The sequence below is a fragment of the Gymnoscopelus braueri genome (genome assembly GCF_963280865.1).
Source record: "Gymnoscopelus braueri genome assembly, chromosome: 8".
Taxonomy (NCBI): domain Eukaryota; kingdom Metazoa; phylum Chordata; class Actinopteri; order Myctophiformes; family Myctophidae; genus Gymnoscopelus; species Gymnoscopelus braueri.
In genome coordinates, this window is record NC_137609.1 from 1,817,880 (window position 1) to 1,841,290 (window position 23,411).

The window sequence follows — 23,411 nt, forward strand, 5'->3', positions numbered from 1 at the left end:
TGGAAAATAGCGGATCTACATGCTCACAACGGCTCGCGTTGAGAGGAATTGAGAGCTTGTGGATCGGCTATTTTCACAATATTTATCTGTGGAAGCGTGCTTGTCAGGGTGGGGGGGTCCCCAGTTCAAATATTTTGGGGGGTCTCGGCCTAAAAGGCTTGAGAACCACTGCTTTAAAAGAATGGTTTGCCGATAATAATAACTAATAATAATAAAAACAATAATACCAAATAGACTGTATCTCTCTTTAACCCTTCGTTTACTGTGAGGTGTTAAAACATGGCTGTCTCATGAGGTGTCGAGTTACATCATTCACTTTTGAACGTTATTATTGGTCAGTAGTCACATCATAACTGTTGTCAATCAACCTTCAATTTCACCCCTGCTCCAATGAGAGGAGGCGTTGTTCCTGAGAGCCTTCCTGATTGGCTGGTCGGCTAGGAAAGGCCTGGTGATTGGATTAGAGCGTCGGGGTGGGGTGGGGTAGGGGGGTTGGAGGATCGGGGGAGGAAGAGAATTTATCCAAAAACAAAACAAAAACTATTCCCCAAAAAGAACGGTTGAACGTAGGGCTGGGCAGTAGATCCATCTTATATCGATATCCTCAGGGCGTTATGGATATATTGTGATATGGCATACGTTTAGTCTTTTCCTGGGTTTTAAATCACGTTATGCTCCGTGGTACGCTGAAAACAGCCGCCCTACAAGCTCACAGCGCGTCATGGATGCCACACGCTGTGAGCTTGCACGTCGGCGTTTTTTCGGTCGCACCACAACGCATAAACCGGGCTTTATGCCTTGTTTTATACTTTTCCCAAAATGTCAAAGATAGAGAGAACAGCAGATCCACGTGCTGAAGCGATGCGTTGTCCGCTCGTGGATCTGCTGGTGTCGCTGTTTTCTGAAATCTTTGGGGGGGAAACAAATCAATGAATTGATATCGGGTGCGTTCGGAAATAAGCCGGGAGCATGTGCTCAGATGTCAGTGTTCTGGTTTTAATGTCATAGAGCTCTGATATCAGTGAATTAACCAACAGTCAGACTAGATACGCTTTAACTAACGTTGACATTTTAATCTTCTTTTCATCTTCATTTTAATCTTCTTTTCATCTTTTATAATTCATTAAATTCATTCCATGTATAAACATGATTATTAGCTGGGTTCTTTTTCCACATGTAGATGCATGTTGAATACTGTCTAGATACCAAACTAAATGGTCAAGTTGCAACCATCACATCTTGTAATGACACTCAGGACAACCTGACTCTCCAGTGGGAGTGGTCAGTGTGTCTCACAAGGGTCGGGATCCTTTAGGATTTGAACCATTCCGGTTCCTTAAAGGATTCCCTCTTAACGGTCCCATTCCTTAACGCTTCCCTTTAACCATTCATGTATATTTTTCATATTTTTTACATACATGTATACAATTGTGGCCTTCATTATAATTCTTGATAAACTCTAATTATGTATTGCCTACATATTACTGTAGTGGTTCTCAAAGTCAGGTACAGGGACCCTCTCGCTTACTCTTACGTTGTGAGCTTGTAGATCAGCTATTTTAAATATGTATGAAATTCTTTGACACTTTTTTCATGCAACCTTTCGCCATCAAAGTAGTCTAATCGATTACTTTAATCGATTTTTTTTTATTTTTATAATCCCTCAAATCTATTAACTTTTGCATCGCTGACTCCGGCACTCTCAGAACGTTATTTCCGAACGCGGGCCGTTTATCGTCGCCACATCGACATCGATGCAGAGGTTATTTGGTCAAAAAGACACATTGGGGTGTTGATGTCTTGATGGCCCAGCCCCTGGTGTGTGTGTGTGTGTGTGTGTGTGTGTGTGTGTGTGTGTGTGCATGTGTGTGTGTGCGTGTGTGCGTGCGTGCGTGCGTGCGTGTGTGTGTGTGTGCGTGTGTGTGTAAGGTCAAAAAGGTCAGTTCTCTTCTATCATGTTCAGATCTAGTTCTGTACAATCCCTCTCAAACACTGCAGTCTGCTGCGGGGGGAGGGGCTCCCCCCCTCCCTCCTCTTCCTCCTCCTCCTCCTCTTCCTCCTCCTCCCCCCCTCCCCCCTCCTCGTCCTCCTCCTCCTCCACGGGCCCCCCTCCGCCCTCCTCGTCGCTCTCGCTGAGGGGTCCGATGGAGGAGCAGCGCCCCAGGAGGTCTGCAGGGGAACAGGAGCGCCTGTAGTCCAGGAAGAGGTCCCTGACCCCCCCTCCCCCAACGCAACCCCCACGGTCCACTGCCTGGGGGTCAAAGCTACGAGTCTGCAGGGATGACACACACACACACACACACGTTTGTATTAGTATACTTGTGACAGGACATCAACAATTTAAAACAGTGATTGCCATTTTCTTTTTAATTGGCATTGTTAACGTTGTGGGCTTGTACATCAGCTATTTTTCGGTGCACGACACCAAGTGCTAAACTAAGTGTAAATCAGGCATAACTATCTCTGATACCTTTACCAAACTTCTAGGGGCCTTATCTTCCCTCCTGCACCATCCCTTGGCACTACGCGCTACCCGCTAATTACGCACATGGCAGCTGCTGCTGTCCCCAAACGGTATCTTACTGCCGCGCTACCCGCTATACATTATGCAGACTCCGTTATTTACGCCTGGAGGTGTGGCCATGGGCGTGTTGTTGCGCTATCCCTAAAATTGCTATCTTGCCCACATACGTTTGGGAAAGCGCATAGCGGATTCTAAAACCACCCGCTGTGCCAAATCCGTTTGGTAGTGAGCGCCTGCAATGGACATGTCGGGAGTCAGGGCGGGCGCTCAACATTCAGAGGTCTCCCTCTCTCCTAATTCTCCACGAATATCTGTGATTCACATTTTCCTATAATCAGCAGTGTCAATTCCTTGTCAATTGTGTTTATATAAGATGATTTATCTATTCAAACACACACTTCAGTTTTAATCCATTGCGCTGGAATTGAAGAACAAATTACAATAAATACAGCATTATCTATGATCAGTAACATGTGGGTGATACATTATGTCAATCAAATATGCTTTTATTGAAAGGCAATCAAAGGCTAGAGCCTATGATGCAAACGTCGGGTATAGAGTCCAAACGCCTCAATGTGTGTGAGTTTTACTGTAATCCACAAAGGTTTTAATGTTAATTCCGTGAGTCAATAAGTTGTTTTTATCAGCAGTTGCCAGTTAGGCTTATCAAAGACAAATAAAATGTCATTTGATCTGCGTTTTCTATAAACCACACAGAAAATTCAGTCGAATTAATCCAGAACACAAGAGGATTGCTGTTATTTAAAGTTCTCTATAACCAGCAATGTGTGAGTGATATGTCTGTGTATCAAATATACATTTATTCCAAGGCAACGTCGGACTGCCTCTTCCATCGGAAGAGAGGGAGAGAGTGTAATATTGCACTGGGGATAACGGCTTGCGCAGCCTGGTCTTAAAGGCAATGGCATCTGGCACGCTGATTGGTTTTATCAATCTAACGCCCAAACCACATCTATGCATAATGTAACGGGTAGCACAGGTTGTTCTAGGGATAAGGCTGGTGTCGGAAGATAGCAACTTGGCCTCAACTAAGGCCCTAAATGTCTAATCCTAATCCCAACCCGAAACTTTTTGTAAAACTATATCTAAAAACCTTTGTTCAACCACAAAACAACCATTTTGTCTTGTGAGGACCAGGAAAATGGTGATATGGGCATTATATACCGATGAGATCAGGGATCTCCATATATAATAATAATAGCTCAGATTTATATAGTGCTTTTTTACCCAAAGTCGCTTTAAATAAAGAAAAGGAAGGAACCAACAAGATATGCAGATGTCATAATCGATAAAATACATCTATGATAGTCTTGATCCATCTTTGTGACCAACAACATCTGCGTTGAACTCATCTTAGAAAAGCTATCCAAACATACAGTGTAGGGATGCACGATATTGGTTTTTTGAAACCGATACCGATATCGATAACTTCCTGCTTCTCAAGACCGATACCGATACCCGATAATACAAATATATATACATATATTAAAAAATCTAAAAAAAATGTTTTCAAATGTATATGAATCTGTAGTATTAGCACACCTTATGGTAAGAAATACTAGTAGTGGGCAAAGGTGGATTTAACATAGCTTTGAACAATAGAATACATTTAATCATTATTATTATTTTATTTTGTATTATTTATGAATGTAGAATTTCTTTTTACTATTTATTGTGTAGCAATAAAAGACTGAAAACACTGGCTTACAGTTGAATTATTGGCAACTAAAGAAATAGGAATTCACGAAATAATGAAGACAAATACAGACAATGCCTATGAACATTGGCTTGCAGTTATTGCACATAGCCAAAATGCAATAATAATATGCTTGTCATTGAGAAAGGAAAATAAAGTAGTCTTTTTGAGGAGAAGTAACCTTAGAAGTCACTTTAAGTTTAGCATAAGGGAGAGGGAATTACTTGATATCTCTAGGGCTTTGGTTCTCAAAGTGGGGTCTGGGGACCCCCAGGGGTCCTTGAGGGAGTTCCAGGGGGTCCCCAGCTAAATGATAGATTAGGCACCAAATGGACCCTTATGGGTCTGTAACTCTGACGGGTCCATTTGGTTCCATTTGTACACTCTCAGAGTTAAATTAACATAGATTTTACGATAGAAATTGGGGTCCAAGTGATAGAAATGCCATTAAATGGGGGTCTGTAGCCCTAATGCATGTCAAACTGGGGGTCCTCTAAATTAAAATGGTTGAGAATCACTGCTAGAGCTGTAAAAAATCTTCTCTTATGGGGGTCCCTGGCTTATATTTTCAAATGGGGGTCCGCAGGCTAATAAGTGTCAATTTGGGGGTCCTTGACATGAAAAAGTTTGAGAACCACTGCTCTAGGGTACAGAAAACATTCAATTGGCTATTAAACATACACAAGACACAGACGACAGACAACCGGTTACTTACAGCTGCCATTAATTAGTGCTTTTGTGTGGTCAAATCAGGGTCAAATGCACAGCCTCAACGAGCCATCGTTAACCTGCTAATGGTACACAGCTGATTGGCAACATGCCTTAAACGCATCCACCACACCACTCTGATCTCCAAGCAAGTTGGAGAACACTTCTAAAATGTTACTTTAGCTGGTCAATTTAAGATGACAACAGCATCAAAGGTTAGTAGTAGACCTGTATGTATGATGATCAGTTATTATTCCAGACAGTGGTCTATCCAACTCCAAGACGTAACACGTTTGAGACCAGGTCTCAACCAGCTCTCCTCTCTCTCTCTCTCTCTCTCTGTGTGTGTAGCGTCGCTGTGTGTGTGGGGAGGGGAGGGGCTGTGCTGCTGCTGTGTGAGAGAGTCTCCACACAACGGTGTCTAACAGAGTTATACTTCTCCAGTACAACGGTGTGTAACCGAGAGTTATACTTCTCCACACAACGGTGTCTAACCGAGAGAGTCCACGCAGATCACAGCTGACAAATATTATATATTATCGGGGTAAATTATCGGGATAAATAATTTTATCGGGTCTATCGGGATGACGTCATAATTCCTGATATCGGACCGATAATTATCGGGCCGATACTTATCGTGCACCACTAATACAGTGGCTGTAAAAACGAAACAAAACACATTCCAGCGAGCCGACCGACGGTGTACCTAACTCTATGCGGTGCACGGTGGAGCCTATAGGACGTTACTGAAACCTTTGTGACCCATAGAGGGATGTTACCCTAGTGGGAGCCGTTTCACAGGAGACCCATTGACCCAGGAGAGCACGAGAACACGGCCCAATTCATACTTCGGCCCAATCCAACAAGAACAATTTAAACAGCCCAACACAACTAATATTACAAGTGGTTTCTCCAAATTGCACAGTACCACTTTCAATGGCTACTGCAGTCTCAAAACTATTCCATCTCCTGTCTCAAGCACACCTGCTGCTTTGTGCAACGTGGTAAAGGAAACAAAACAATAGTAAAAAGGTACTGAATGTTTCTATTGATACGGTTGGAATAATCTGAAGACTCGCCTCTTCCTGCTCCACCTCAGCCTGTAGCACTTGACCTAGCCTTGACGTCCATGCAGTCTTATGCAAAGGTTAAAATGTAATTTAGGTAGCATGCTGTTTAGACAGATGGTCTTGGTTCTATTTACCTGCAGCAGGTCATACCAGCAAAAGGGTGCTCTATAATGACACTTGTCATGAACGGAAGGAATCTGGATTAACCACTTGTAATATTAGTTGTGTTGAGCTATTTAAATTGTCCTTCTTTGAGTGGTTTATTGCAAATAGCTTACGGTTTGTGAATTTTGCCAATACACCTCTTAAGCATTAACAATTTGACTGCAACTGTACGTAAGAAACAGGGCGGCTGTGTATGACCCCACATTTCAATGGGATTTAATCTATTTCCACTTGGTAGTTTTCTGACAGATGCTTTTTCAGGCCGGTTTAGATAGAAGCCAGTGATTCACATCCTTTAATGGATGATGTAAGGGCATTCTACATGGCAGAATACACTAGTAGTATGAATTCTTGCCCACATGTATGCAAAATTTGGGGTTTACCAGATCGTAGGCAGGTAGGCAGACAGGTATGAGAGCACTGACCCTCTAAGTATCATGGATACCGATCCCATTGATATTTGCTTAACCCTGTCTTCTACCCTGAGCCCATAGGCGCCTGACTCATAGAGTGGGGGGGCTCGGGGGCTAAGCTGCCCCCCCACACACTTTTGAGAAGAAAATAAATAAAAACTAGTTAGCATTACTAATATATGTACCTGTGTCATCTTGGTGAAGTCTAGTCCAGGTCGGGTGAAAGGTCGGTCGGGGTCGCGCCTCCTCTTCAACCCGGGTTTGAGGAGCAGCAGGAGGTCACACGGCTGCGAGTGACAGCGGGGGAGCTGGGGAGGCAGCGACCTCCGCAGGGAGGAGGGGGTACTGCACGCCGAGGAGGCTCCGCCCCCTCCACCCGCCGCCGCCGCCGACGAGCAGACGGAGCAGCCCCCGCCCCCGGGGGGAGGGGCAGGGGGCGGAGCCTGGCCCGAAAGGTGATGATGAGGAGGAGGAGGGTGAGGGGGAGGCGGGGGGGGAGGGGGCGGGGGCAGGAAGGAGGAGCAAGGGGCGTGGTCTCCCCGGATGAGCACAGGCGATAGGCTGAAGCGTCTCTGGGGCGGGCCGTGGGGGGGCGGGGCACAGTGGGGGTGCAGCGGCGAGGGCGAGGACGAGCACGAGGAGGGGGAGGGGAAGAAGCAGCAGCAGGAGGCTCCAGCCCCTCCCCCTCCCAGGAGGGGGCCGTCCTCCCAGGGCAGGCTCCAGGGGAGGGGCGAGTCGGGCGACAGGGCCAAACTGAAGAAGGTGGGGCTAGAGGAGGAGTGGAGGGAGGAGTTGAGGGACGACGAGGGGGGCGGGGCCACTCCACCCCCCCCTCCTCCTCGGCATCCTCCTCCTCCTCCGGGGCCCACGGGGGTCCAGACGTGGGAGGCGCTGGGTCTCCAGGTGTAGCGGCAGCGCGACAGATCCTCCGGAACGGACAGCGAGCGACAGTGACGCTTAGGAGGGGGAGGGGGAGGGGGTGGGGCGGGGCCAGGGGGCGGGGCCTGAGAGGAGGAGGGGGGAGGGGCCGGGAGGTGGTGGTGGTGGTGGTGAGGAAGAGGAGGTGCCGTGGAAGAAGAGGAGGGAGGGGGGAGATCCAGGGGGTCTACCGGCCCCACCCCCTCCTGGAGGAGGAGGAGGTGGTGGTGGGCGGAGTCCGGAGGGGGGAGGGGCCCCGGCGGGAAGGAGGAACTCAGGAGCTTGGAGGAAGGAGAACACAGCTGGTAGTATCCACTGTCTGAGGAGGAGAGAGGAGTAGTACAGCAGATTAATGGCACATTTCAAAAGAATCGTTCACTTTGTGATGCAAGCATGAAATTTGGCACAAATACTCTCTAAGGGCCACTCTTATGGAAAAAGGCGCTGGGCCGCTGGCCAATTCAAAATCCAAGATGGTGACACTTTTTTTCAAGGTGGTCACCACCTTAGCGGAGCAGTTAGTGATGTAATCTTTCAGGTTGTGATACAAGGATGAAATTTGGCAAAAATACTTGCATGCAAATTGCCACGAGCAGTCTCCAAAAGTCACTTGACAATAAAACAATCACAGACACATGAAATGTCACCATTTGTTTTTAATTGTATTATGTTTATTTGACAGTGACAATACAAAAAACAATGTATCAAGTGCTCAGATCCAATAAAACATATATTTTGTTTGTTTTTATAACTTGATAAATTGTTTTTTGTATTATCCCCGTCAGATAAACATAACAAAAATGTATTATGTTTTTTTTATATGATAAAAAAGAAAAAATGTCATATATCGAATATACATATTTTCCCTATATTCAAGGAATATTCAAATATCGAATATTAATTTACCAGCCCTAGAAGAGAAAAACGTTATTACTTCCTCAAGCATACTGTCGAGTGTCATTGATCAAAAATAAACAAAATTGTTGATTGAAAGACACAATCAGGACACATAAGATAAGAGGCATAATTGCCGATAACAATGTCGTAATAATGAGTCAAATGATGGCCCAAATATGGTCAAAACCGATATGTAGGTAGGTAGCGCTCTAGAGAACATTAGAGGTTTGTACCACCTGTCCACGTGTGATTTATTGATCTGCTGACTGATGGAGATGAGTCTGATGATGATGATGATGGTGATGATGATGATGAAGGACTCACCGGGCATCAACCCATCAGGAGGCCACCGCTCAGCTAAGTCTCTAGGATCCAGCTGGGACTGACACGCGCACGCACACACACACAAACAAACACACACACACACACACACACACACACACAGAGAAAGAGTTGATGACTGTGATCGGCTTTGTTCACAAAGCGTTTACTTTTCACTGTTGCTACACTTAAAACATAAAATATGTGTGAACCCATATGTGAAGTCATATTGTATAATGTATTAAAGGACGACTTCACCGATTTTCAACCTATCTTCATATAATTGGTCCTCACTAATACTCATGATAAAATGGTACAATTTTTTTCTACTTGGTCTGTGTCTCATAGGAGGGCTGTGGACAGTCCAGAAACCCAGGCATGATTTTTTTTCCAACAAGATTTCACATTTTTTATTTAGATTTTTATTAACACGAGAACAATGGCTTCTTTTATTGCATTGCAACTTTCCAGGAATAGAAAGCCTGAAGTTTCTATTAGCTTGGATTCCCCATTGATGATGTCACTGGTAGACGGGACTCTGAACTGTCCACAGCCCTCCTCTGAGACACAGACCGAGTAGAAAATGTTTTTACCATTTTATCATGAGTATTAGTGAGGACCAATTATTTGAAGATAGGTTGAAAATCGGTGAAGTCGTCCTTTAAAGATTAAAGGGATAGCTCACACAAAACAAATATTTTTTTCTATCGACTAGTCACCCCATGGAGACTTGAATTCATGGATATTTTTTTTGTTTTTGTCGCATTCCTAAGCTAATAATTTGATGACCAGCGGACTGGTAGGCAGTGGTTCTGGTAGGAGACACAAAGGAGACGCTTTGTGTCTCCTACCGGAACCGCTGCCGGTCATCAAATTATTGACATTTTGTCCATATTGTGCAGCCCTGGCGTGCGCACGCACGTGCACCCTCCTCCAGTAGCACCTAGAGCACTGGTTCCACTTCAAAAGATCTCTGAAGCGTTCGCGGCCCACCCATCTGACCATGTTAAGTGGTCAGGTGGGTGGGCCGCGTGCATTTTCAGAGCGTGTTTATTTAAATGATCAATCATTCCACTGTGTTCCGGCTTGGATCAATGTACCTAACGTATTGTCCTTTATTATTAATGCTATCACAATGACAACTAAGCAAAAGAAAATACCATGACTTTTACGTTAATTATCGTTAAAATCATAGTGTTTTGCCAATTATTGTTATAATTAGGGTTCTACGTTCCCCCAGGTTCTATGTTCCCAGAGTTCACAGTTCCCAGAGGACACAATTGGCCCGAACACGGGCCAATTGTGTTCGCAAGGACGCCTGTCAAAGCCGGTTGCACCACGGTGGATTCGAACCCACAACCTCCGTGGTGGTGGCCAGGGACTTTACCACTGCACACCGAGCGCTCTCCCCACGGGGCCTATGTTCCCAGAATTCAATGTTCCCAGAGTTCTATGTTCCCCCGGGCTCTATGTTCCCCCAGGTTCTATGTTCCCCCGGGTTCTATGTTCCCCGGGTTCTATGTACCCCGTTCTGTGTTCGCCGGGTTCTATGTAATAATATAGATAGTTCTATGTTCCCCCGGGTTCTATGTTCCCCGGGTTCTATGTTCCCCGTTCTGTGTTCGCCGGGTTCTATGTAGATTTTACAAAAATAGGAATGGTTAACGGGAACCGTTAAGGAATGGGACCGTTCACTTCACTTCATCATTCACTGCCAATGACGTTTGATGTGTTTTTTTCCAAACCCACACCGCCAATGATGTGTTTGACATGTTGTTGGTGTTTTCAGTGTTTACGCTAGATGGCGCTCTTCGCTAACATATGAGTCACCATTTAACCCTCAGTCACACATTGAAGCAGGAGATCACGTGATGGCCTCCCTGGATTTCCTCTGCATTTTTGACGAGACATGCTATATTCAACGGCCAATAACTTGCAAACCGGGGGTAGTTATGAAAAATCCCTTTCTCTGCGCTTCCCGCGGACGTTGTTGGTTACATCCGCGTGCACATTGTGGCTTCTACTGCGCTCCATTGATCGTCAAAACAGGTAAAAAAAACGCTGCCGCCAGCAGGATAAAGCGGATGCATAGTACCTGGCGGTGAATGTGTTAAGCGGGGGACTTACCAGGTGACTGTCCCCCGGGGGCGGGGCGTGTGCGTCCAGAGTCTCTCTGGTCAGAGGACAGTCCACCAATCAGGAGACCACGGCATGATGATGTCACACCGTGGAGGGAGGGAGGGGTCGAGAGAGGCGTGTCCTCCTCTACCACGGTCCGTGCGATTGGTGGTGTGGGGCGGGTGGGAGAGCGGGAGGGAGGAGGGGCTAAGATTTTGGCTCCTCCTCCTCAGGGCTAGGTAGCCCCGCCCACGCCTTACAAGGACATACTTAGATGGCGTCGCCCCCGGCAACTAGCGCACCTGAGGAGACAGGAAGAACAGTTGAGATTAATTAGTACACTATGGTTCTCAGAGTGGGGTCCGGGGTTCCATCCCCTAAATTAGTTTAATAAAGCATCAAAACCACTTTAAACACTTTACCCCTATATACCTAGGCTATTTGGAAAATTACAACATCGCGACACATTGTGAGCTTGTAGATTTACAAAAAAAAAAAAAAAAAAAACCTTGGTATGTCACAATTATTACATAATCGTGTAATCGCAATTATTTGAGATAATCACAATTATTTTTGCATAATCGTCATTATCGTTTCCATGTTGAAAAATGTTCACACATTTTCAAATATAAAAAGATAGCAGAAATAGCCGATCTACAAGCTTACAACGCGTCACTTTGTGACACGTAAGCTTGTAGATCCGCTATTTCTGCTATTTTCAAATGTATAAAATGATTAAATATGTCAATATTTGTATTTATTTATTTTTAGTTATTTGTCATAATGTGGCCTGTGCCATTTTTGATTACGAAGCCTACAAGGCAAACAGAAATGTATTTTGTATTGATATGTTCCAATGTGCAATGCCAAAACACACAATTCAATTATTTGAGTTACAATTAATCGTCAACTTAAATGTGTAATCGTGACAGCCCTACTTGAACCTTGCCATGAACAGTGCTTTAATTTACACTCCATCCCATGAGGGTGTACCGCTTGCCTAAAATGACTGATCTACAAGCTAACGATGTGCCGTGGTGCAACGCGTCATCAGCTTACAGATCAGTTATTTTAGTCAAGTGATCTTTATTTAAGTTGACCCAAAGTGCTTTCCTATGGAGGAGGTAAAAAAAACATAACCACGTGATCATGGCCACAAATAAATCATAGTCCACTAAAGTCTCTCCCAGAGCTACAGACCTGTAAGGGTCCATTTGGAACCCCCCCTCAAGGAACCCAGAGGGTCCCTGGACCCCAATTAAGAATCACTGATGTAGGGGTTAAAGTGTACTGAGGGACCCCTCAAGGGTGGTTACCCCACTTTGAGAAGCACTGGTCTGGTGAACTCTGTCTGTACCATGACAACCATCTTGTCTTTCATTGCACACAAACATTGGTTATTATTGTTTTAATCTACTGTACATTTCAATCGCTTTAAAAGGGGCATACCACTCATTTTCAACATTGAACCATGTCATAATATACATTAGTTGTGTGGAAATAAGAAAAAAAGCCCCCCCCCCCCTTCTATGTTGCCTAGAGGGTCATGTGATCAGTGACATACGGAAGGTGTACTCTTTGGCCCGCCCTCTAGGCTGCCTCATTCACTAGAATGGGGAATCTCACTTCCAGCTGAAGCTTGTAGTAGTTTATAATGGCATGTGGTTATATGTCACATTTCACAAGACATTGTACTTGTAGGTAATAGAAATCAATTGGCTGAAAATGCTTTAAAAAGTATTAACTTTATATTCAAGTCGCACTGTTTCAGCTGGAAGTGAAATTCACCATTATAGTGAATGAGGCAGCCTAGAGGGCGGGCCAAAGAGTACACCTTCCGTATGTCACTGATCACATGACCCCAACAACAAATTCTCCAGTTCTAGGCGAAATAGAAGGGGGGGACTTTAAGGTATATTATGACATGGTTCAATGTTGAAAATGAGTAGTATTCCACTTTAAGAGTACAATAGTGCCTGAAATGTTCTTGACTTTTTGCATTAAAACATTTGTGTGAGAATTATACACAAGGGTCCAGGGACTTTCATGGTTCCTTGAGGGGCTTCCAAATGGACCCTTACAGGTATGTAACCCTGAGAGTGTACACACGTAAATGTTACCAAATGGACCCTTGTGGTTCTGTATTTCTGAGTGTACAAATGGAGTTCTGGTGGTCTTTGAAATAAAATAAAAAGGTTTAATCCTAAATTCTACTATATACAAACCACAGTGCAGAACAAGCAGCCATCACTTGTTGCAGTTAGCTTGAAGCTAATGTGTCCATTGGTTTCCATTTCCAATGGTGACTGATACAATACTAACCAACTTTTTTTTTACAACCACCTCAAACGCTGTGGTGAAACAGATTAAGTTTAATACTAATAATACAATAATAATACCTTAAAATAAAATAAGGCCCTAACACGCCAGACTACATAGATAGCTCTCTTCAATACAGTCACATAAGCTAACCTGCTACAAAGAAATAATAGTATTAAATAACAGTGGTGGAAAGTAACTAAGTACATTTACTTAAGTACAAATTTGAGGTGTTTGTACTTTAATTGAGTATTTCCAATTGTTTTACTTCTACTCCACTACATCTCAGAGGCAAATATTGTACTTTTACTCCACTACAATCATTTTAAAACTTTAGTTACTAGTTACTTTTCAGACATAAATTATGATATAATGAAACATACATTAACCACTTCAGCCCTATTTTATACATAGGCTATTTGAAAATAGCTGATCTACAAGCTCACAATGCGACGCGTTGTGAGCTTGTAGATCTGCTATTGTTCTAATATCTTAGTACTTTTACTTTTGTAACTTTAAGTACATTTTGATGCCAATACTTTTGTACTTTTACTCAAGTAAATTTTTAATTCTGGACTTTTACTTGCAACAGGGTATTTCTATATTGCAGTATTGACACTTTTACTAAAGTAAAGAATTTGAGTATTTTTTTCACCACAGAATAATGATTGATTAATAATAATGATTGATTAAAATAAATCAATCAATCCAGTCAGAGCCTAAAACACACGTATTTAATCCTCCGTTGCCCGTTATTACAACCAAAAAACAAAATGTATCTCCCAATGTTTACACCCCCCCCCCTCTCCCATAATAAACATCACAATAAATAGAACCATGAAGACGAGGTTAACAACTAGGCTAACCTGCCATAGCTAGCAGCTTAGCTTAGCTAGCTATGCCAGCTAGCAGGTTAAGCTAGCAGCTTAGCTAGCTAAGCTAGCTGCTAAGGTAAGCTAGCAGGTTAGCTGGCTAGCTAAGCTGGCTAACGTCGGCTAGGCTGCGATATTGATATTTTTTAAAGAAGGACAAAAAGCAAACGCGTACAAAAATATGAAAGAGCGAATACGTGTCGAAACTAAGACAATATTTTTTTAAATAGCCATAATAATAATAATACCACATGTTTGTGTATCATTGATTAGCTCTCGGCAGCAGCTGTTGGTAAAACAGCAGGATTAAATAACGACGATGCTAAACATGCTATTAGCTAACATGCTCTGTGTGTGTGTGTGTGTGTGTGTGTGTGTGTGTGTGTGTGTGTGTGTGTGTGTGGACACCATGCATGGATGCGTTCAGCTGTAATAATAATCACATTGTTAAAAGGCAGAACAAAATAATATATATATAATACATATATGTTTATAAAAACATATTTTTCCATAATATTTATGGGGAAAATATTGGATATATTTATAAATATCCATGCAGGGTATTTTTAACCTCACATTATTGTGTTAAAATATAACGGACACGTTTTAATACCAATAATAATCAGCATTAATTTGTATGATCATTATTAAATAATTCTTCCAGTTGATCATAATAATAAACACAGATCCTTACCTTCCAGTGTGTATACTGGGATATATCACCCAGTAAGTAGATACTGGGGGGATGGATGCTGTGCAGAGCTAGACTGGTACACTATGTGCGTCTGACCTACTATTTAAAAATACAACATTTGGATCCCTGCACACTAGATCCACTAGATCACTAGATCCTCACATCCAAACAGCCTGATGGATCAGATCCCTGTTGGAGGGGAAAAGCCTCCCGGATTCGATTCCCCAAAAAACAAAAATCAAAGCCCAATGTCGTCCATTTAAAAAATAAAAAAATAAAGAAATGTAAAAAAGCCTCGACTGCTGGACTGGGATTCATAAATAACGTGTGACGCCGAGATCAGTGACCCTGTGGAAACGCGTGACGCCAGAGGGCGCTGTCTTTTGGTTGTTGTGTATGTGGGTGCTCGCAAAAAGAAAAGGTTTTGTATTTTATTTTTTACATGTTTGTTTGTATAATTGATGATTTGTCACTCTTTGTAATACTGTATGTGTTTTATCTTTGTGTTTTATGGATTTTGTTTAAGTATTAATCATAAAATCAAAAATAAATCTACATTTCATCATGAAATGTAATTTATTTTTAACCTCACCTAAACTGGAAAACATATCACCATAACATATGATATGACAGACATTTGAACATTTACTCAAGTAGGTACTGTACTAAAAGGACGACTATACCCATTTTCAAACTATATTCATGTGATTGGTCCTCACTAATGCTCCTTACCATTTCTTTCTGCTCAGTCTGTCTCACATAGGAGGGCTGTGGACACTTTAGAACCAGTGACAGGTTTTTTTTGTTTGTTTTTTAGGCAAGATTTCTACATTTTCATTGTATTTTTATTAACGATGGCTTCTATTTCATCATGCTAACTTTCCATGAATAGAAAATCTGCAGTTTCTATTAGCTTGGATTCCCCATCAATTCCACAACATATCAGAGGCCACTACAATTACTTGACAGCTGTACTTACTCGTTACTTAATTTTAGATAATTATCATTAGGCCTACGAAAGCCTATTTTATACTTTGGCTTTTCAAAAGTAGCCGAACAACAATCTGACAATGTGTCACGATGTCACACGACACGTTGTGACTTGTGAGCTTGTAGATTTTGACTTTGGCTATTGTATATTTTGAGGCCAATACTTTTGCACTTTTACTCAAGTTCAGTTTTGAATAGAAGCCTTTCACTTATATTGTGGTGACACTTTGTTATGGTCCAAAAAGGTACAGTACGTTCGGACACCCCAGACTGAAGTAAATGACCTGAGTTCTTCTTCCATCCACTGCCAGTAACCAGTGGTGAAAAGTAACCAAGTACCTGTACATGTGTACTCAAGTACTGTACCTAACTAAGTACAATTTTGAGTTATGTTTTACTTTACTGGAGTATTTCCCATGTTCAGTACTTGTACTTCTGCTCCACTACATCTCAGAGGCAAATAATGAACTTTTACTCCACTACAATTATTTGAAAACTTTAGTTGCTAGTAATTTGTAGATTAGCCACTTTAACATTATATAAGCTTTGGCTATTTGAAAATGGCCGATCTACAAGCTCACAACGCGTCATATCGCGACACGTTGTGAGCTTGTAGATCTGCTATTTTCAAAATATTTGTATACATACTGAACTGGTGAAAAGGGATATATTCTGCATAATGAGTACTTTTACTTTTAAGTATATTTTGATACCAATACTTTTGTACTTTTACTCGAATACATTTTAAATACCAGACTTTTACTTGTAACAGTGGTATTTCTACATTGCAGTATTGGTACTTTTACTTCAGTAGAACAATTGAGGTTTTTTTTCCACCACTGCCAGTAGTAGCTACAGTAAACAATCTCAAAGACACCGATATGCATGGGTCACACATCGCGGTGTAACACCGGTGCCAGGGAGGAGGAGGAGGAGAAAACGGTGGAGCAGAAATCATTTTAAAATGATCAAACACACACACATGTGTGTCTAATATCAATACAAATAGTCTAATAGTATTCTTAATATTAGACTGTTAGACACGTGTAGACCAGAAGGTTGCGTTTTGTGTCGTTTCTGAAATGTAAAGGATGATTTCTGGAGGGTGTTAAAACACCGCGACGCATTGCTGTTGAATTGTGGGTAATGTAGTTTTAGCATGGAACAGGGCCTCACTGTCCGCCTCTATGCGCGTGCGCACCTGCAAGCACAGACAGAGACAGACAGACAGACAGACGCTGACAGACGATCAGTGGTGGAAAAAAATACTCACATTCTTAACATAAGTGAAAGTATCAATAATACCGCAATGTAGAACTCTATAGCTGTTACAACTAAAAGTCCTGTAATCAAAATGTACTCGAGTAAAAGTACAAAAAGTATTGGTATCAAAATGTAATTAAAGTACCAAAAGTAAAAGTTCTCATTATGCACAATGAGTCGCGATGCGACCCGTTGAGAGCTTGTAGATCTGCTATTTTCAACTGGCCGAAATGTGAAGTGGTTAATGTATGTTTTGTAATAATAATGAAAACCTTCAAAGTAACTAGTAAACTAAAGATTTCAAATAATAGTGGAATAAAAGTATAATATTTGCCTCAGTCTGAGATGTAGTGGATTAGAAGTAATAAGTGCTGAAAATTGGAAATACTCCAGTAAAGTAAAAAATACCTCAGAATTGTACTTAAGTACAGTACTTGAGCAAATGTACTTTGTTGTTACTATGATGACCCATCATCTTTAAAATCTACTTTATGGGCTGAAGCTACTAATTGATAGACATACATCTAAATGTCCACCAGGTGTCGCTCTCGCATCTCACAAACACTGACCTAAAGCACGCGGTCACATTTAGCATTTACCAGTAGGCTATATACTGTACAGTGGTGTAAAGTAACTAAGTACTTAGTGAGGTAAACATCAAACCTAGCACCTGTGTAAAGAGTCTTAACGTGGGGTTAGGGTTAAAGTAAACTTCTAAACTTTACACAGATGCTAGGCAGTGGTGGGAAAAGTACTCAAATTCTTTATTTTCGTAAAAGTACCAATACTATAGGCCTACTATACAATATAGAAATACTCTGTTACAAGTAAAAGTGGGGATGTGCCCCTAACGTCATGGGCCCCAACGCAACCGCGTTGTCTGCGTGACGGTAGTGACGCCCCTGCCACCACTGATGCTAGGTTTGATGTTTACCTACTAGACAGATTCTGGGTTCGACGTTCACCTGGTATCCTAGTACAGTGGTTATAAGCCTTTTCAGGCCACGACCCCCAAAACTGGGGGACCCCCCAAAATAATCCTATTTGAACTGGGGACCCCCCCCCCACCCTGACAAGCACTTGGAGTTGTAGGCATTACATTTAGTTTGACTCGGTTCCACAGATAAACATTGTGAAAATAGCTGATCTATGGTGAGCAAGTAGATCAGCTATTTTCACAATTTCTGCCTCTTTCTTAGGTAAAATCTGACAATTTGGCCAATGTTTGACCTTTTTCTTTTGTATAGTAGACCCATAGTTTGTTTATTACTTAGCAGTAGCCTAATGGTCTGATTTATTTATATTCATAAAATGTTCAAGGTATTAAAAAGGTCTTAAATGTAACTTAAGAAATGTTCATATGTATACTTATACTGTATGTTGGTTTGTTTACTGTTGAGTGAGAAAACAATGCTGCACATTAGCTAATCATCCTGGGACCCCCCAAAAAAATATTCTTTCCACTCCTAAATAAAACATTTTGAGATCGAGTTATTTTTCTTCTCCAGTATAATTCCTGGACAGGGCAGGAGATCTCAAACCTGCCCAAACCGGACCCTCAAACAGCTGAGCTAACCATCTCTCTGTAGCCCCCCTTTTGTGAAACTGCTTAAAGCAGCTTTCAGGTTAAAAGCTATGATCTTCATGAACATAATAGTAAACAATTGTTGGCATTTTGTGTCATTTGTTTTACATGATGCATTGCGTTTGGTTATTGAACAAAAACGCAACCTGTAAGCCTATACGAGTGTAGATATATAGCAAATTTACAGGCATATCACAAGCTTGTATATTTGCTATTTTCAAACATGCTTGAACTCTTAAAACTCTTATTCTGAGTTGAGAACAGAAATGAGGTCGGCCATGTTGACTTTGGAAATAATTAATTAGTCTTTATTTAGTTTAGTTCTGTCAATTCAACGCTCAGAATTCAACTTTTTTACAAACGACCAGAGAAACAACATAAAACAGAAAAAACCCACAAACCTAATTTACAACACACACACGCACGCATACACACACACACAAACACACAGATACAGATGGCAGAGAGAACACACACACACCAACGTGTCAGTTTAAATTCAATCAAATAAATCCTCAACATTTTAAACAGACCTGTCAAAGTGACGCCTAATATTAATAAAGAATTACATTTAGTGACATTTCAGGACATGAAATGTATAAATAAACCATTGAAGACAGTGAAAAAGGTAGGACAAAATTAAATAAAACCTTGACGGAGCACAAAGAGTGAGATTGCTGTGCAATGATGATGAGCATTACAGTGCAGCAGTCGTGGGGGGAAGAAATTGAAATGAATAAAAAGAAAGAAATAAAAAGTATTAAATAACATAAAAGTGCAGAAGTTCATCTCATGTTCACATCTCCTCTGGTTAGTTCAAGTTCAACCGTTTTAATAAACCAGTGGCTCTCAATTTCTTTCAAGGACTTTCTTATTTCTTTCAAGGACCCCCAGTTTGTCATACGTCAGGCCACACGGGTCCGTTTGGACCATTCGTACACTCCGGAGTTACAGACAGGTACGTTTTGGCTCTTAACTATCCATTATTTAGCTAGGGGACCCCCTGGAACCCCTTCAGGGACCCTTGGGGAGTCCCCAGACCGCACTTTGAGAACCACCAGTACTCAGGTGATCCTGAACTAAAACACGTGTGTGTGTGTGGGCGTGGTTACATGTGTGTTGTCATGGTTACATGGTGCGCAGATCATGGTTCCATTATCACAACGTCACAGAAATCCTTAAAATAAAACAAAACAAATCCATCATACAACGAACGGCTGCTTCCGGACAAAAGAAACAGCCCCATTTGGTCCAAAAAAAAGGCCAGTTTCAAAACCTGCTGATAATTCCTATAAATCAAAGGAGCACTTCACCCATTTCCAACCATAATTCATATAAGTAGTCCTCACTCATGCTCATTATAAGATGGCATCTCTGTCTACTCACTCTGTGTCTCAGAGGAGGGCTGTGGACGGTTCAGAAACCTGCCTACCAGTGACATCGTCGGTAGACGATGTGGTTTGGACATTTCAAGCAAGATGTAAAACTTAAAGGAGTAGTTCACCCAAAAATAATCTTATTTTCTATCAATTGCACACCCCATGAAGCCTTGAATTCATGGATTCGTTTTTGTCGCATTCCTAAGACAATAATTTGATGACCGGGTGTATTTCCGGTAGGAGACGGTAATGAAATTATTGGCTTAGGAATGCGACAACAACAAATCCAGGCTTCATGGGGTGTGCAATTTGATAGAAAATAAGCAATTTCTTGGGTGAACTACTCCTTCAATGGCTTCTGTTTCAGCATGCTAACTTTGGCAGAAAGTGATAGGCTGTCGTTATCACTGGTAGACAGTTTTCTGAACTGTCCACAGTCCACCAACGAGACACAGAGTGGGTAGACAGGAATGGTGGCATCTTATAATGACCATTAGTGAGGACCAATCATATGAAGATAAGGTTGACAATTTGATGAAGTGGTCCTTTGATGGTTAGTTGTGCTTTACTAGTTGCTATGACAACTCTAAAGTTGTGAGGACTCATTTACCTCCAACATCCCATAACATCACTGATGATAATCAGTATGGGTTCCATGACAACGGGTCGCTGATCAGGGGGACCAGCTGGTCTTCGGGGGCGTAGTCTAGGAGCGGAAAAGAGCAACTTTAAGAACAAGATGTATACAGAATTTGCCATTAAATAATTCTGTAAACATTACATTTGTCCACCATTAATCTGAAAACTCATCTCTTCAGACTCCACCTCACCCCCTAGCGCTCACCTCTTCAGACTCCACCTCACCCCCTAGCGCTCACCTCTTCAGACTCCACCTCACCCCCTAGCACTCACCTCTTCAGACTCCGCCTCACCCCCAAGCACTCACCTCTTCAGTCTCCGCCTCACCCCCTAGTACTCACCTCTTCAGACTCCACCTCACCCCCTAGCGCTCACCTCTTCAGACTCCACCTCACCCCCTAGCGCTCACCTCTTCAGACTCCACCTCACCCCCTAGCACTCACCTCTTCAGACTCCACCTCACCCCCTAGCACTCACCTCTTCAGACTCCACCTCACCCCCTAGCACTCACCTCTTCAGACTCCACCTCACCCCCTAGCACTCATCTCTTCAGACTCCGCCTCACCCCCTAGCACTCACCTCTTCAGACTCCGCCTCACCCCCTAGCACTCACCTCTTCAGACTCCACCTCACCCCCTAGCACTCACCTCTTCAGACTCCACCTCACCCCCTAGCACTCATCTCTTCAGACTCCACCTCTTCAGACTCCGCCTCACCCCCTAGCACTCACCTCTTCAGACTCTGCCTCACCCCCTAGCACTCACCTCTTCAGACTCCGCCTCACCCCCTAGCGCTCACCTCTTCAGACTCCACCTCACCCCCTAGCACTCACCTCTTCAGACTCCACCTCACCCCCCAGCACTCACCTCTTCAGACTCCACCTCACCCCCTAGCACTCATCTCTTCAGACTCCACCTCACCCCCTAGCACTCACCTCTTCAGACTCCACCTCACCCCCTAGCACTCACCTCTTCAGACTCCACCTCACCCCCTAGCACTCACTTGCCTCCATTAATGCCAGCGACTAACCAAGAAGGCTACCATGCAGACATATCTTGATCATTCGTTCATGTTTTTGTTACTAAGAATGTAATTAGTTAGATAAAGTTAGATAGCATGTTATTTAGACAGATACTAGGTTCACTGTTTACCTGGTATCCTATAGTTTACTGAGGCACAACACTGTCTCTCTGCATACCATGTACAGGTATCATGTGATTATTTACCTTGTAAGTCACTCTAGATAAGAGTGTCTGCTAAATGCCTACACATTAAAAGCTTAGACTTGTTGAATAGACTATTTGTTTAATTTTACCGTGGGTGTGGTCTGCCTCATGAAGGAAGCGGAGCCAGCCAATCAGGTTCTCATCGGTGGTCATGTGATTCCTGAAGGAGTAGGTCAGTCCAAGAGGGGAGACCGCAGCGCTCCTGTCAATCATCTGAGAGTGAGAGAGTGAGAGAGAGAGAGAGCATAAAATATAAGTGCTGTTTGTACAATGCATGAGTATTTACTATTGCTACATCCTACAAACACTGTCTGTCTGTCTGTCTTAGAGAAACACTGTCTGTCTGTCTGTATTAGAGACAAACACTGTCTGTCTGTCTGTCTGTCTGTATTAGAGACAAACACTGTCCGTCTGTCTGTATTAGAGACAAACACTGTCCGTCTGTATTAGAGACAAACTCTGTCTGTCTGTATTAGAGACAAACACTGTCTGTCTGTCTTAGAGACAAACACCGTCTGTCTGTCTTAGAGACAAACACCGTCTGTCTGTCGGTATTAGAGTCTCATAGAGACAAATACTGTCTGTCTGTCTCATAGAGACAAACACTGTCTCTCTCATAGAGACAAACTCTGTCTGTCTCAGAGACAAACACAATCTGTCTGTCTGTCTGTCTCATAGAGACCAATCTGGGAACCCATCGTCAAATAAAAAGGAAAAACAGCGCCCCCACTGCATTTCATTTGCATTTGACTCTGGGGGGAGTGATTAAACAGACCGACGATGACTGGAAACCGGCGTTTGGTCTCTGCCCTCAGCCCTCCACTTCCGGTGGTGCGCCTATGTTTTCATTCCCACTTCCTGATCTGAAGGCACGCCCACTTGTAGGCCAACACTCACACGTTCTGAACGGGTCTCCCTGCGCTACTGAATCTGTTCTGGCTGTCTGTCTCATAGAGACAAACACTATCTGTCTTTCTGTCTGTCTTTCAGAAATAAACAGTGTTTTCCCTTGTTCCATTCAAAGTGGAAGGTTTAATCATTTAGGAACTGTCAACTTTAACAATCTTATTATAAAGTCTTAATATAGTGTGTGTGTGTGTGTGTGTGTGTGTGTGTGTGTGTGTGTGTGTGTGTGTGTGTGTGTGTGTGTGTGTGTGTGTGTCTCTCTCGCTCGCTCTCTCTCTCTCTCTCTCTCTCTCTTACCGTAGAGGAGGGCATGGTCTCCATGGCAGACAGGCAGGAGAAGGTCTTGGAGACAGGAGGAGTCTCCTCTCTCTGCACCTCCTTCTCTCCTCCCGCCCCTCCATGGCTCATCCTCCTGGCCAGATGTTCTCCTCCTGCACCTCCATGGCTCATCCTGGCTAGATGGGACCTCCTGAGAACCAGTGACATGTCATCTTGATGGAGTATTAGTCATAGTCTTTTGAATTCAATTCCATTTAGTTTAGTCATAATGTGTTAGTCTAGATTACTTAAAGGGATATTTCACTTTCAAAAAAACTTTTGGTCATTTTATCGTCTACTCAGGCTTTTGTGAGCCCCCCAGACCGTTTTCAAGTTGCTTGATTCAGTATTTAGATATTTGATATTCAT

The 23,411-nt window shown here is 42.8% G+C and overlaps 1 protein-coding gene across 3 annotated transcripts; it reads right to left on the reverse strand.

Moving 5' to 3' along the window:
* Positions 1-242: 242 nt before the first annotated feature.
* On the reverse strand, positions 243-15,043 carry LOC308091168 (uncharacterized protein). 3 transcript variants are annotated; one of them, XM_080436587.1, is made up of 5 exons: positions 14,737-15,043; positions 10,861-11,153; positions 8,737-8,794; positions 6,783-7,834; positions 243-2,272 (listed from the first exon to the last, which is right to left on the reverse strand). In XM_080436587.1, exons 3-5 carry the CDS (start codon positions 8,741-8,743, stop codon positions 1,940-1,942), a joined length of 1,392 nt encoding a protein of 463 aa, XP_080292713.1. In that variant the 5' UTR covers positions 8,744-8,794; positions 10,861-11,153; positions 14,737-15,043; the 3' UTR covers positions 243-1,939. The 3 variants fall into 3 exon arrangements, 2 of the variants coding, with proteins under 2 accessions (XP_080292713.1, XP_080292714.1); XM_080436588.1 differs by lacking the exon at positions 14,737-15,043 and adding an exon at positions 14,291-14,383; XR_013933675.1 differs by lacking the exon at positions 243-2,272 and having other exon boundaries at positions 7,696-7,834; positions 8,649-8,794.
* Positions 15,044-23,411: the final 8,368 nt, after the last annotated feature.